The sequence below is a fragment of the Emys orbicularis genome, chromosome 1 (assembly GCF_028017835.1).
Source record: "Emys orbicularis isolate rEmyOrb1 chromosome 1, rEmyOrb1.hap1, whole genome shotgun sequence".
Classification (NCBI taxonomy): Eukaryota; Metazoa; Chordata; order Testudines; family Emydidae; genus Emys; species Emys orbicularis.
The window spans coordinates 164662782-164679043 of record NC_088683.1 but is presented as its reverse complement, the minus strand read 5'-3'; the positions used below and the strand labels follow the sequence as shown (position 1 = coordinate 164679043).

The window sequence follows — 16262 nt, the reverse complement described above, 5'->3', positions numbered from 1 at the left end:
GTTTAAAAGGACCCCAGAGTACTTTATAAGCTAAACATAGCACTGAAATCAAAAGTGGCAAGCAACCATAGGGACAACAGGTGAGAAAGGGGATCTTAATGACAAGGCAAACCTCTATTCTTATGAAAAATGCTGCAGGATCCATAGGCTCCACACAGAGCAGATATAATACTGCATAGTACTTTGTTTACAGTACTGTGGGAGAACTGGGAGCTGAACCTGTGGTTCCAAGGAACCTAGATATTTCTAGACTGAGGCTTATATCACTAAGTCATCAAACTTACAAGATTCCATAGTGTAAAATGGAAGAATGCTTCCTTACTCAACTTCCTGCTGCCTGCGTACACTTGGTTCTCACACCTTCTTGCTTTACTGACAACAGATTTACTGGTTTTCATTCTTGTTACCCACGGAAAGCCAACAGCTCAGAGAACTAGAATCTTTTCTTTCCAGGGCACCATCACAACTGGTTATGAAGATCCAATTACAGGGCCATTCAAGGTGTGGTGAGATTGCTTTTACTTATTCTCACAGGCCCAGTAAATCTTGGCTGAAGTCCTGGCTTTACACTGATCTCATCACTTCCCTTTAACATATATTTAATCAAGTTGCAACAAATTGACCGTGCTACCTTAACTGGCGAGTCTTAACACTGGGGAAAAAAATACTGGTAGTACCTCATCATATCCAAATAACCACAGCCTTGGAGTTTGGTAGTATTTGTCGTAAGTGATGTAGAGGTCATAAGTTCTGGTCTGCAGGATGGCATCTTCCCCTCCGACATCAGCTTTAGCTTTGCTAGCTTCTGCTATTTTTCTTGTATCAAGAGTTGCCTGAGGGTAAAGATTTAAGATAAAAGAATAAAGTCAATAACAGTAAAACAAATATTTAAGTAACACTATGCCTTTATTCACCTTTACCCCATACCTAAAAAGGCATCTGAAGACCATGGTATTCTGATCAATGTGTCAGTTATAATATTAATTTATAACAAAAATTGGTGCTTTTAAAAGTTTTAGTAAATGCATTTAAAAAAAGCACATTAGCCATTTGACAGTGTTACCAGTTTGAGCACAAAGTAGAAAGGGTGTTAATGCTGTGGAGGAGGTAGAGAACAGTTCACTCACGTCATCTGTCTCCAATAGCCCACTCTCTTCATATTCTGAAAGGAAAGAAAGAATGTCTACAAGTTCATGCCAAGCTTGTAATTGGTCATCAGAAGCTTAAAAATATGCAACCAAGAGTGCTTCCTTAAAATCTGCAAGTATCTAATATACATGCTTTATCCAAGTAGATTTCCTAATTTTCCAGTACCATTAAACTACACCTAGACTCTCTAATACTGTAAATCTGACAGATTGTCTACCATGTGGCTCCACTAGACACTCATTATGGAAGCCTCTAGGAAGTCAGCATTTTTCACTGGGTGGGTTTCAGAAACTGAAGTTCGTGCACTAAACAGTCACAGAGTTGCCATGCTAGACTTGTCTATTCCGCTGCCTACTGGCCTAATTTTCCAGTCACTGACACTTGTGCATTCCAGTGGAGTTGTGGTGGTGTAAACCCAATGTGAAAGGAGAATCAGGTCCAACATGGGACTGTTAATAGGCATTACATGGAAACAAGCAGTAGTGCTTTCCTAGAGAGTGCTGCCCTGGTTACATGGCTGAAATAAAGTGCATCCTATCCAACTTAAAGGGAAATACCTTCCATGTCAGCTGCTTCCCCTTCATCTTCCTCATCATCTTCACAAGAGGCTGGATGTCCTGATAGTTTTATATTGTCCTTTTAAGTTAAATTGAAAGCAAGTGAGAACAATGCTTTACAGACACTTGGATTCAAGAGATGCAATTCATCTGCCTTGGAAAATCTATTTACAAATGAGTATTTTCCATTTATTCCTATGAGGCCAATCAACATAAATAAGAAAACTGATATTCACATTAGTAGGTACTACATTCTCAGGCATTTAAAGGTTTTTGTACAACATTAAAAATCCACTGAAAGTTATGAGATTCTGTATTCTCTTGCTTCCAGATCAACTCTGCTCAGGCTCAAAGTCAAAGGATGACTTCTGTAACTATCCATGTTGTAAATTCTGCTCTGAAAATACATTTACTCCTATATCACCACCAAGATAGAGACTCTGCCGTCAGAGCATAACTGATAAGCCTGCTGTTTCCCAAGGCATAACAGAATCCAGTTTGCCCAGTGGCACCACACAGACTACACAGCTAGCAGGAAGAAGTTGTCAGCAAAGAGAAGTGTGACTTGAAGACATACAGAGCTGGTACATTGGGCAAGTCAATTTAAAGGAATCAAATACAATTATATTTAAAACTAAGTACCTGGTTTAAAGCCTGTTAGTACCATAGCAAAAGCCAGTTGTCCAATAATTCCACACTTGTTTTAAAACCATGCAAGATTCTCAGCTTGTTTGAGACTTTGAGCCATAGTCTGACAAGTTAGAGATCCAAGATTGGAAAAGAGAGATCCTGGGTGTCAATGGCCAACATTCCTCCCTTTCCATATAAAACAGGTTCTAATGTTAAAGGTTCTATACAAGCTTGCTAAGTGCATAATGAACTGCTTTAGGATACAGTACCTGTGTACAGAAGACACTACATAAAAGCAAATCCTGTTCTAATAATATTACACAGGAACGCAAAGATTTGCCATGTTGGATTGGGCCACTGGCCCATCAAACCAAGTATCCTGCAAAAAGCAGATTTTTTTTTTTTTTTTATCTGATGAAGGCAAAACCCTGGCCACACAATGCATATGTGGAGCCAGTTACACAATGCAATATGTACAGCGCAGATACTTCACATTCTGAAAGAATAGGTGACAAGCATGCCAAGTGCCTTTATTTCTGCTTGAAAAGTGTGTATTTGCCCTGGGCCCCATAAAAATAGTAAAAATATTGTTGTACAAGACAATGTTGTTGGCCAGCAACAATAGGTCTGTAAGCACCACGAGGGACCACTGAATTAAACTGGTCTGTTGCAGTCCTTACCAATTACCAGCCCCCCACCCCCACTTCACACACCAGATTTATACTGCTTTTAGATTCAAAGAAGCCTTCCAAATGCAGCTCAGAGGCACAGCTCCATTTTAGTCAGGTTCCTTTTTAAGAGGCATTTCTACAGATGACTTTCGCCCAATAATGCTTTTTAAACATATACATGTTATTGTTGAGAATGGAAAGGTTCATGCTATCTTAAGTGCCTCTTCAGCCTTAGAGGAAGCTGAGAGCAGCTGGAAGTTTTCCAGATTTCATCTCGGCCCTATGATGATTTGAGAAGTATGGTGGCAGTTAATAAAAACGCACTAAAACAAGAATGAATTTAGCTACATTAGTGCCTCAGCAACTGGAGATAGAAGTTTGGCAGAAATGTGACTTGTCCAAATCAAGATGTACCTTCTCTAGACCTCCTTAAGGGACCAGGATTTTAAAACTATATAAAACTTGTTGAATAAGCCCCATTTTACCATATAATAGGACTTTTTGTTTTTAAATCTAACAATTTGTCAGCATTCGAATAGCTCTGCAAATGCTCACCTCAAAGTTGAGTGAAATCAGTTTCTAGGTGTACGTGGAATATTAGTGAATGTGTATGTTGAATGGAAATACTCCAGATGAACAGTGCCTCATTCCATGATAATGGGAGGGGGATACATGCTTACATTGATATTATAAGGGGGTTACTAATTCAGTTCATAGCTCACCCCACCTTCACATATTTCCTGGCCTCTGTACTGTTCTTTCATGTACAGAATTAGCTCACATGGCTGTTTAGGGACACTATCAGACATCTATTGTAGTTTAACCTTCTAGTACAATAAGTCAATATTCACAAGCTAACAAATACCTTGCTCTCCAGTGTGATCTCCTTAACTGCTTCTGTCCCGCCTGCAAAACCTGTTGATTGAACATCAACATTGAAAATAGTCCAAATTAGAAGAGCCCGTTTCTTTGTTACCAGGATGGTACAAATGGCTCAGAAAGGAGTATGTGATCCTTCCAATTACATTTTTATAAAATAACTTTAGAAACTGGAAGGACACGTTATTCAGAGCTGGACAAAGACTATCTTGCCCCCAAGCAGACTTATGTAGGCTAGTACAGACTAATCACATAGTGCAGACTTATGAGATAAGAGTTTTGATAGAGGAATCTTAAGCAGTTTCTGCACAAGTAATGAGTTGGGGGCAATAATTTAACTGATGACGGATAGCTCTTACCACTACAAAAAAAATCTAGATGGACTTAGTCATACTGTACTACTCATGAACACTACCTTACACATAGTAACCTCAAGCACATGAAAGCAAGGTGCACTCCAAGAATAATAATTTGAGTATGTGGCAAGAGCTACTGTACATTCAAAGCATCCTGTCCATGTAGCAGCCTTGACTGTGGTTGAACATGCTTCCTTCTTAGCCAAATGTTATTTCTATAGTGCCATAAGTGTATAAAATAATTCAAATAAATAAATACTGACATGTCCCTGTTCCCAGGAGCTTATATTTAAAAAGTAGCAGCTTGCCACTATCAATTAATAAGCATTAGGAGAAGAGCCTGATACTGTGGCTACACTAGAGAGCTTTGCGCCATGTAAACACTTTAATGTAGCCGCTCTAAGGAGACAGGAGAGAGCTCTCCCATCGGCTTAATTATGCCAGCCCTGCGAGCAGTGGTAGCTATGTTGGTGGAGAGATGTTCTCCGGCCAACATATGCTGACTTAATTTAGTGCTGTCCACATCGGCATTTATGTCACTCAGGGGGCTGGCTAATTCACACCCCTGATCGACATTACTTATGTCAACTTAAGGGGTAATATAGCCGGAGCCTCTGTCATTCAGAAAAAGGAACCCCTGATGCATTGCCACTTCTCTTCAACCCATCCCACTTATCCTTCTATTACTTCTTGTTTACTGCTGTTTTTCTCCACTGTCCCGTAATATTCCATCACTCTGTTTCAATACAATCTCAGGTCCAGTTAACCAACTGAAGAGGAAGAGGATCTCAGATGACTTCCTCAAAGATACAATGCATTATCTTAGGAGAATACCCATTAGTAGACAGCATATCTTACCACTCAGGAAAGACACAGCCAGCATACTGGCAACACATCAGCAAATGAACACTGTTTGGGAACAATCATTTCAACTGGCTGGTGTAGTCATTCCTACATATTGTTTCTCCTGCCAGAACGGAAGGTACTCTTAGCTCTATAATATCCTAGCACTGTCAGATATTTTTGTTTACAGAACTGGTTCACAATATCAGTGAACCTCCCAAAAATCACTGGAAGTGACCAATCAAAAATACAGAGATTTCTAGTGACAAAAATAAGAGTTAAAACATCAGCAAACACAGGATAAAGAAATTAACTTCTGGGGTATTCCAATCACACTAAGGAGTTGTTTTTCTTAGGGCATGTCTTCACTAACAACATCTGTGTAGTCACGGCACCAGTGCTGGGAGAGAGCTTTCCCAGCGCTACAAAACAAAATGAAACAAACAAACAAGAAAAACACAACAACCCACCTCCACGAGGGAATAGACACCAGCGCTGGGAGAACTGTCTACACTGGCACTTTACAGTGCTGAAACTTGCAGCACTCAGGGGGGTGTTTTTTCACACCCCTGAGCGAGAAAGTTGCAGTGCTATAAAGTGCCAGTGTAGACAAGTCCTTAGAAAGCCTCTGTCAGGCTACAGAGCTACTGAGAGATGTTGCATTATGCAAGGGGTGAAAATGGTTGGAGTACTTTTGATACATAGAAAGGAGAGAAACTTACCTTTAAGGGCTATTCTCAAACACCTTCATCCTGGAATTTAAATGTCAGCCTTCTCAGGCAGTGTTAAAACAATTATCTACTCAAAAGAGATGCTGAAAGGAGTATACTATGGAAGAGATTTTGCTAGGCACTTGGGAGTTAGACTGACTACACAGTAGAATCAAGTGAACAGTTATTTTTAGTTTTTGAGTTTCTCTCTCACGGTGACAAAGGCATCCACTTAGCAGAGAAGCCTGTCTCTATGAGTAAAACTTTCAAATTTATGTAAAGTACTAACTCAATTTTCTGTACTTAACTACAATTTCCTTTTATCAACCCAATTTATCTGAGGGCCCTTAGATACCTTCTAGCAACACTGAGCTGTTGGGACTAGAGATCAAAGGCTCATCTAAGGTGGGGCAATATCACAGTTGTGTCACTGCTTAACTGAGATACAGTCTTAACTGTTGCACATCTCATACTTAAACTCACTGACAAGGGAGGTCAGTATGCCATTATTCTTCAAATAAGGTGAAGAGAATGGTGCTTTTATTTCTCTCAGTATCTCTTTAGTAACAAGTTTGGTCCCCTGCATGTGGGATATTTACCTTACCAAATATAGTAATATGCATTTCTATTGTGCTTCTCAAAGGACTTAAAGCTTTAAGCATCCACACCTCTGAGATATTACCTCATTTCACAGAAACAGACACAGAGAGGTTAAGCAACTTGCTAATGTCACACACACACACAGGTATTTAACTGGGAATATAACTCAGGTCTCTCAAACTAGCGATTAAGACACATCACATATGAGAGTTAATAGACATTTCAAAATTAAGAGTCAAGGTCTTTAATATTAGTTAGCAGTGGAAAGTTAAAATCAAGAGTTTCAATACCTGCATTGTGAAATGTGTCTACCCATCCCCCATCACCATCATCTTCTTCTATAATTGCTTCCAGTTCATCTGAATACTCCATCTGTTTACACCGCTTGTAGCATGGCACTGTAAAGATCAGCAAACTCTTACAAGTAATAGGATAATTGCAATCAGAAACTAGACAGAGCAGAGACAAACTCACTCTGCAAAGCATTCTGCAGTGAATAAGCTTCCCCCAGCCCCTATTTGCTCTCTTTGGTTCAAGTTTTTTTTTTTTTTTTTTTTAAATAGGTTAAAAATACCTTTACATTATAGAATTTCAGTACATTTGGGTTAATCTTTTAGGATTTCCAACCTTAATTATTCACATGAATTTAGTGCAGGGGAAGGCAAGATGATACTTGGACTCTAGTTAAAGAGCTGGTACATTCCAGGCAGTGGTCACACAATCATCTTACATTTTTCTGCCACTTGTCATTGTGCCTCAACCCTGACCTATAAGGGTCAGAAAGGAGTGAGAGTCCCCAGATTTTCTGAGACTGCCAACCATTTGGTGGTATCTGGGAACTACCTATCCATTTGTTTCAGGCATTTCACTGAACAGCTTTTAGTCAGTGCAGATCTTGGCTGAATTTGAACATGCAACTTTTACTGGTTATCTGCTGGGCAGACTTCCACTTAAAGTTCATTAGTCATGTAAGTGACAGATCAGTTTGTCACCTGGAAAACTGCTGTTAACAGTAACATGGTTATTTAACAAGATTAGTTTACTGTCAATCATATGCACATGTTCAAATTGTGCTTTCTAAAATAAGGCTTTATCTACACTAGCATTTTTATTGGCAAACTTTGTCAGTCAGGGGTGTGGGGAAAAAAAACCACCCCCCCCCGACCAACGTACGTTGCACCAACAAAAGCGCTGGTGTGGACAGCTCTATGTCAGCAGGAGAGCATCTCCCGCCCACATAGCTACCGCTGCTCGTTGGGGGTGGTTTAATTATGCCTCTCCTGTTGGCATAGAGCTCTCTCCTGTTGGCATAGAGCTATTCCACAAGAGATCTTAGAGGCACAGTAAAAGTTTGCGTAATAGTACATATCTGATTTAAAGGCAAAACTGACCTTTTCATTAATATAAATAGAAAGATTATGGCTGCAACACTCAAACCCAGCCCTGGAGAAGAGAATTAGTACACAAGAGCTACACTTCATAAGCTGACTGTAGACCTTCTACAAAAAACAGGACATGGGGGCAGGGTCAAAATGAAAACTAGAGAACATCTCCCTGGAAACTGGTTAGTAGGGTGCTCTGTGGCATCTTTTCTGCAAGCATTAACTTAAGTCAGAGGTTACCAGTATACCGTGGTCCCAGACGACTGAGCGCAAGAAACATGGAATCCTGGATTTTCTTCCCCTGAAGAGTGACCAGGAGAGAAAGGGCACCAGAAGACCCCACAGAAATTGCAAGAACATCACTTAGCCATGCTGTCATTGCTATTGCCTGCATAGCAAGTTCATTGCAACTGTAGGCAGCACTGGGGGTGGCGTGGTAAATAATTCAATTACATCCTCTGCAGACCACAGGGCATTCCACTGGCCTACTGAGGATTTCAAGTCTCCAAAATGGGCAAGTCAAGTCAAAGCATGGAATGCCACCTTATGAGGCCATAATTCCTTCTTGCAGGCCTTCAATTACATAGTTTTTGCAAGCCAGAACTGAGGGGGCTACACTGGCATTTTTGCTATAGACAAAGTTTGACACAAAAGACAATGTTTCTTTTGTGAAAAGAAAGCTTCCCCCATAGTTTTGGCTCAGGTGCAAGTTTTCCTCTTTTATAGAAAGTGGGGCAGTCAGCACTACCATTATACAATGCTTTAATTTTGTGACCATCAGTTGAGCTGTTTCACAGCAGAATTCTGCAGTTTCACTAATATGGTGATCTGAGTTACACGGTTTGCATGAGATTAAAAGTATGAGTGTTACCAAGTAAAGCATTTTGGAATACCTTTAGTAAGCCAGGAAGAACCAGAAGATCCAGTATTGGGGAGGGTGAAGGAAGAAGAATTTTAAGTTAAAACCTCACCATTGCTAACCATTGTGTGTGGAAGAGTGGGGGGAGAGATGCGGAGGATTAGAGGAAGCAAGCAAGCAAGGAAAGATAAGGAGGGCTATTTAGTAAGTGTTTCTGGACTTAAAGTTTTCAATTTCACAATGCAAGCTGCAATACTGACCCCAAGCATATATTTATCATCTTTATGCTCGGTGATGACAGATTCTGTGAGAAGAGAGATCTGGATACTCAAGTTCAGACAATCTGCTGCTTGTGTCACCACAAAATTAAAATGCAGAAGATACAAGGGAAGTTTAGTTTCCATTATCAATTTTATGTATAGGGTAAAATTTGGGTGCACAAGCATAGAATCATAGAATATCAGGGTTGGAAGGGACCTCAGGAGGTCATCTAGCCCACCCCCCTGCTCAAAGCGGGACCAACCCCAACTAAATCATCCCAATCAGGGCTTTGTCAAGCCGGGCCTTAAAAACCTCTAATGATGGAGATTCCACCATCTCCCTAGGTAACCCATTCCAGTGCTTCACCACCCTCCTAGTGAAAAAGTTTTTCCTAATATCCAACCTAAACCTCTCCCGGGTTGCGAGCTGTCAGCCTCCACCCCAAACCCCGCTTTGCCTCCAGCATTTACAATGGTGTTAAATATATAAACAAGTGTTTTTAATTTATAGGGGGGGGGGGGGGAAGTCAGAATCAGAGGCTTGCTGTGTGAACGGGGTCACCAGTACAAAAAAGTTTGAGACCCACTGAGCTAGAGGGACCGTTGGTGCCCCATATGCAGCTCCGGGGGTCTGGATTCTCCCCCGATCAGGCACTGGCTTGACCCAGCATCCGTCCGAGGAAGCCTGGGGAAGGAGGTCTCCGGAGAAAAGCACAGGCTGTAGCTGGTGCTTTCAGCGTCACTCCCGGGTCGGGACTGGCCCCATCTCCCCCGGGAGGAGCTGTCCTGGACGGCGCCAGATCCTCCACTGGTGGACGGCGGCCAAGAACCGAGCCGGGGGCAGAAAGGGATGGGGGATGTGGAGGGAGGTTAGGGTGCCTTCGAAGAGCTGGCTGCAACTCCCTGCTGCGCCACACTCCTGCTGCTGCCACTGCGTGCCTCAGTGTTCCCCTCTGTGGTCACAGAGGGGTGCTGACTCCATGGAACTATGGCTCTTGGGGGCCCACTGACGATCTGGCCCCCAAAATCCAGGGTGATTAAAAATCAGGAGGAGCAGGGGAGGGTCAGAGATCTCCACTGAGCTGAGGCTGGGTTTATGCTCCTTTCTATTTCCCTCACCGGGATTTAACTTAAATGTTCTAATAGGCCTACAATTATTTTCCCCTCAAGTCATTCACAAGAGCTGTACTGCATTCAACTCTACTAAGAGTCATTCTTACCATTTTTAGTTACCAAAAACTGTTTGTCTGTTGGCAGATAAGCCTTGACCTTTAATTCTTCTCCTGAAGCCCTTTAAAAAAAGCATACCACAAAAAAGTGAAAACTTCTTTTGTAGACAAGAACACTTCTATTTTCATTCTGTGTGGCCAGAAGACAAAAATACCACCTTCCTGCTTCTGTTTGAGATTAGTAACTACCACACATGTAGTAGCAGAACTTGAGATATACTGCAAAAACAACCTACCTCTTTGCAATTTGAAACGTACCAAGCTGACCAATGAGATGATCCCAAGTGTGAGCAGGAAGGGGCAGGGAAGAAGTATATTTAAGAGCTTTCAGCAGAATCGCCTCACAACCTATTGTGACTCTTGCCATGCTGACAAATCTAAATCTACTAATCGTATATTGCCCACATGCATTGGTTTTTGGCTTGAACAAGAATAATCTAGACACTAATGTTATGTTCTATCCACTAACCATTTCATGATTTATTTTTGTGATGCAAGAAAGATCCTGTTAAAATGTACTGAATGCATTTTTTGTACCTTCTCATTGCATTCCAGAGAGGTAAAAAAAGCCTTCTCAGAGTGATTATGGCATGTATATTCAGAGACAGACCAGCATTTTCTAATCTATAACTCAGCTGGATATGGACTCAAGATCAAATTTAAGTAGTGTAAGCTATTGTTTTTAATATGTAGGTTACATCAAGGCAATGACTTTACAAGTAGCCCCTTGTAATTAGTAATTTCAGTGACTCTCTGCCACCATGACAGAGAACGTGATCTCAAGACTTCAGATTCCCCATAACCAATGGAGCCAAGAAAGGCCCAAGGGAGAATGAGCCTGCTATTACCATTAGAAATTGAAAGTATTCATACCAGAGTGGTCGGTTTTCTATACCACCTCAGAGAAACCATCCTGACTGCAGCTACAAATGGTAGCTAATACAAAAACCTCCTCCCCAAAAGTGACTGTAATTTGGATCATGACAAAGATATCAATGGCATGGGTTCTACTGCCAGAGTTCATATCTAGATTTAGTTCTCATCTACATTAAATTGAGATATACCATATATTTTTGCATCTGATGCAAATGTAATATGACAAAAAAACTTGCTGTTCCTCTAGCTTTCCGCACCTCTAGCTCTTTGTGCTTCATTCTCTTTTACTTACCATTGCCAAGTAGGACAGTGGTGAACTAAATGGTCTCCAGCTGCCACAAACTGTTTGGGCACAAAGAAAAAAGTGAAATATGTATGTAGTATAAGGAAACTCTTAAAAACTTGAGCAATATTAACATTTCAGTTGTACAGAGATCACATTTTTGTAAGTGTGTTCAATGTAATCTTCATAGCGCTTTATGCTTTAGAGATGCAGTGAAACGAAAAAGCATCTGTTTCCTCCAACTGGTGTAGACAGACACTGACTGATTTCTTTCATCTCAAGGAACCATGCAGTAAAGAGAGTCATAACTGCAAAGATGGACAGAACTTCCAAGCGTTTTCTCTATACCTTATGGCAAACCCGAAAAGGTTTATGAACATTTACCAGGCTAGATAAAATATACTTGTTGTCATAAATATAAAGGGAAGGGTAACCACCTTTCTGTATACAGTACTATAAAATCCCTCCTGGCCAGAGGCACACAATCCTTTTACCTGTAAAGGGTTAAGAAGCTCAGGTAACCTAGCTGGCACCTGACCAAAAGGACCAATAAGGGGACAAGATACTTTCAAATCTGGGGAGGGGGAAAAAGGCTTTGTTTTGTCTGTTCTTTGTCTGTTCTGTGTGCTTGCCGAAGACAGATCAAGAAGGCAAGCAATCCAACTCAGTTAGAATTAGTAAGTAATAATAAGGGAATGTGTTAGCTTACTTTTATTTTGGCTTGTCATTTTCCTTGTCTAGAGGGAGGTTTTTGTCTAGAGGGAGATTTATCCCTGGATTTGTAACTTTAAGGTTTTGCCTAGAGGGGAGATCCTCTATGTTCTTGAGTTTTTTGTTATTCTGTAAAGTACTTACCATCCCGATTTTACAGAGGTAATTCTTTTACCTTTTCTTTAATTAAAATTCTTCTTTTAAGAACCTGATTGATTTTTCATCGTTTTAAGATCCAAGGGTTTGGGTCTGTGTTCACCTGTACCAATTTGTGAGGATATTGTTCTCAAGCCTCCCCAGGAAAGGGGGTGTAGGGGCTTGGGGGATTATTCTCAAGCCTGCCCAGGAAAAGGGGTGTAGGGGCTTGGGGGGATATTTGGGGAAGGTAGGGCTCCAAGTGGCCCTCACTAAATGTTTGTTTGTTTAAATCACTTGATAGTGGCAGCGTTACTTAATCCAAGGAATAGGGGAGTTTTAAACCTAAGCTGGTAAAAATAATCTTAGGGGGTCTTCATGCGGGTCCCCACGTCTGTACCCTAAAGTTCAGAGTGGGGAGGAAACCCTGACACTTGTTCACTCCACCATGAAGACAGCAGTGAAAAAAGCTAGTTTTATTTGCCCATGGGGAAAGTTTACTCTCTCCTATATCAGGATTTGACAAGGCTGCTTTATTAAATAAATGCTTGTTATAGTTAGCAGTACAGGCAAGTAGAATTTGGATTGACATTTAATTTTTGTGAAAGCTTTTCTTCTTTAAAAAATACCCAAATAGAAGTATTTCCCCATTCTCAAATTTTAACTAAAAGTTCTTAAAAACATTTCCCCGCAGTGTTCAAAACCAAACACTGCAACATGAAGAAACTGAAAGTGAAACGGACATCACTTATTCACTGTTAAAGTCGAGAGAAATGCAAGAAGTGAATAAGTGGATACAAGTAGTATAGTATGGCAGTGCCCAGAGATGCCAATCATGAATGGATATCAAAGTGTGCTAGGTGCAGTGAAAACATATGAAAATAGGTCCCTGTCCTGAAGAGTTAGATTTTAAAAACTCTCTTTTAATAAACTGTTAATAGTAACGGAGATAAAGCAATTTCTTAATTATGTTTCTAGTATATTTTAAAAAACAACAGCATTTAAGAGCTACATAGAGTGAATATTAATGCAGTCTCATCCAATCATTTGTTTGTCCCTTTATTCTGTTCATAATGGGAAGGAACAGCTGAAGTTTTAAAGCCCATAGTGAATTTGTTTTGCTTGTTCTTTACAATGGTATTAGTTTTGCAAATGACTTACACATCTGTTGTTCCAGCTGCTTCCCCATTTTAAAATACCACTTCACAGTAACATGCTACTCAGCTGACTGAAACCCATTGCAGAATGGTGTCACAGGCTAGAATACACCTCTACCCCGATATAACGCTGTCCTCGGGAGCCAAAAAATCTTACCGCGTTATAGGTGATACCGCGTTATATCGAACTTGCTTTGATCCACCGCAGTGCGCAGCCCCGCCCCCCTGAGCACTGCTTTACCGCGTTATATCCGAATTCGTGTTATATTGGGTCGCGTTATATCGGGGTAGAGGTGTACTTGCACAGATTTTTTGTGGAATCAAATCATGTTGTATGCCTAATGTCCAGGGAACAACCAAAGTTCAGGATAGGGGCATCTGGTCCATTATTTGAAATGTGTCCTACAGGTAAACGTTAATGAAACATTTTTTTTAAATAACTGAGTGAAACAAGTATGATGTGTTTTATTCTATGTAAATCTGTTCCAGCAAAGGATCAGTTTATAACTTTTATGCTTTTATAAATAAGTGAGAATAGCTGTCAGGCAAATTAACTATTTGATTAAGTGCAGATATAAGGGTCTGAATATAATTAAACAATTTTATATTCCTTTTAATCTTTGTAAGCACTTTGGGGGATGAAACACCGTAGAAGGCTGTACAAACAAAGCAACTACTCTAATACCCATACTGAATCAAGATGGTCTAGTTTGCACAATACTTCTTCTGACACAGGGCTAAACTCCCCCCTACCTTGTTAAACCCCATGTTTTGGCCCAGAAACTAAAGTGAATTTTCATTTGAGTAGTTTCCTCCAGTTCATACTACTCGGGGAAAGGCAGGATCCCCCTTCATCCAATGGAATGGGTAGTTACATTTGATACCCTAAACTTGCAGATACACCTCTACCCCAATAGAACGCTGTCCTCGGGAGCCAAAAAAAAATCTTACCGCGTTATATCGAACTTGCTTTGATCCACCGGAGTGCGCAGCCCCGCCCCCCCCCCCCCCCGGAGCGCTGCTTTACCGCGTTATATCGGGTCACGTTATATGGGGGTAGAGGTGTATATAGATTGGCCAACCATTTTCTCTTCATGTGCTCCAAAAACAATGCTAGTCAGCATAACAAAAATATCACAACATTTGTTCAGTATGGATAATAGATTTTTACTCCATGGAAAAATAATTTCCTCTTTCTAGGAAAGTGTCTGGAGACTGACCTCTATTAAAAGAGAAGTTTTACCGTAATGGGGAAAACAGTTAAAAAAAATATATATCAGGGAAGACCTATAAAGCCATTCACTCATACATGAGAACACTCTGTATAATGTAGAAAAACTGCAGCATTCTTTATAATCCTGTACTTGTTTAAAACACTTGAATGGATTGCTTGTAGAAGTGGGGAAAATAGGTACATCCTAACCATTTTAATGACATTGTCAACATAAGATGTCATTTTAAAGTGTTTTCTTACCTGGGTTAACCCTGTAAATTACTAAAATGAACTTTAAATCTCATTTGCTTTTCATCCTTCAGTTTTTACAGTGAAACTAAGCCAGTCAGTTTCACTTTGATTTCCATGCAGTAGTCCCATGAACATAGGTTTGTGTTCACAGTACTGCAGGAAAATGTTTAAGATAAACATCCTTAAATATGTTAATACAAATAGTTTTCAGTAAGTGTACATTTAAAATTTTATAAAATTAAGTCTGGTGGTGTCCTTTTGAAATGTTACTAGCAATGATTTAACAGAATACTCATGTGACATCCAAAAAAAGTGCTAAAATGAATTGAAATATCTGTTGATATACTAGAAACAAGAAGAGGCAGGATAGGAGTTTAGCCAGGTGATGCAGTGGGTAAACTAGCTAGCTAGCCACCTCAAGAGATCTGATTAGACCTAGCTTTAGACCATAGGACCAAGTCACAAAACTGCCATAGTATTAATCACAATTTGCAATCAGCATTTCAGAGACCAAAAAGATTGGAACAAAAAAAAAAAAAAAAAAAAAAAAATGCAAGCCTGGAATTGAAATGCATTAGCAAAGTGGTAAAAGTTTGTGGGCCAGCAAAAACATGAGTTATCTGGCAGTAGGTACCCCATCATTGCTTGTGTGCGTTACAGTTCACTGACACACTCAAAGAGAACACATGAGCTCTACCATTAAAGAGACAGCCTCCTCTTATACACCTGACAGAATTTCTCTTTAAGAGCTACAGCTCCTAGAACAATTAGGGATAGCGGAGGAAGATTTTTCAGAAGCACAAATGGCAGTTAGACCCTTAAAAATCCTACCCTATATTGGTCAAGGCACCCAACCTTGGTGCAATGATTCACTACTTTACTCCTCTGACCATCTGCTTTACTATGGTCTGTTTCCATAGAGAGGAGACACCCTGTTAAAGCAGGTCTCTCACTGGTTCTTTTTGACCCACCTCCACTTTCCCTCTCCACCCCCCTGCAGAAAATAAACTCAGCCATGGAAACCTACCAAATAGCCAAACAAAGAACCAACCAAAAATCAGTTCCTCCATGGAGCTAAAGATTGAGGTTAACTCAATACATTTGAAGATACTTTATATGGGTCTCTTAAGACACAATGTTGCCTAATAAAGAGACACTTTCACAGCGATTAATTTATTTTAGAAGACTCAGAGCTGTTCTGTGTATCTTAATAACATGGGTCATGTTTATGAAGACAGAGTCAGAACCAGGGGCCCAACTGATACAACATACTTGTGGCAGAAAGGCTACCCAGTCATGGAACCCACCAAGGCAGAGTTAGAATAAAAAGCCGTAACTCTTTGAAAGCAAATTGCCAAGATACATGGAGAGCACATGAGCTCTCAACCTCTTGGGAATCACTACTCTTGAGTCTAGGGCAGTGGTCCCCAACCTTTTCAGTGTGGCGGGCGCCTGACGACTAGCCGCCGAAGAGCGCGGCCGCCGGACAAGCAGCTGCCGAAATGCCGCC

The 16262-nt window shown here is 40.6% G+C and overlaps 1 protein-coding gene across 1 annotated transcript in view; it reads right to left on the bottom strand.

Annotated features, from left to right (window-relative positions):
* Positions 1-16262, bottom strand: part of ATG3 (autophagy related 3) — a 38872-nt gene that overhangs the window by 16200 nt on the left and 6410 nt on the right. The window contains exons 3-9 of the mRNA XM_065400628.1: positions 11294-11343; positions 10117-10187; positions 6686-6793; positions 3873-3922; positions 1707-1785; positions 1128-1162; positions 678-833 (exon numbers count right to left, since the gene is read on the bottom strand). Coding sequence (XP_065256700.1) covers positions 678-833; positions 1128-1162; positions 1707-1785; positions 3873-3922; positions 6686-6793; positions 10117-10187; positions 11294-11343 — 549 coding nt within the window. The remainder of the gene's footprint in view (positions 1-677; positions 834-1127; positions 1163-1706; positions 1786-3872; positions 3923-6685; positions 6794-10116; positions 10188-11293; positions 11344-16262) is intronic.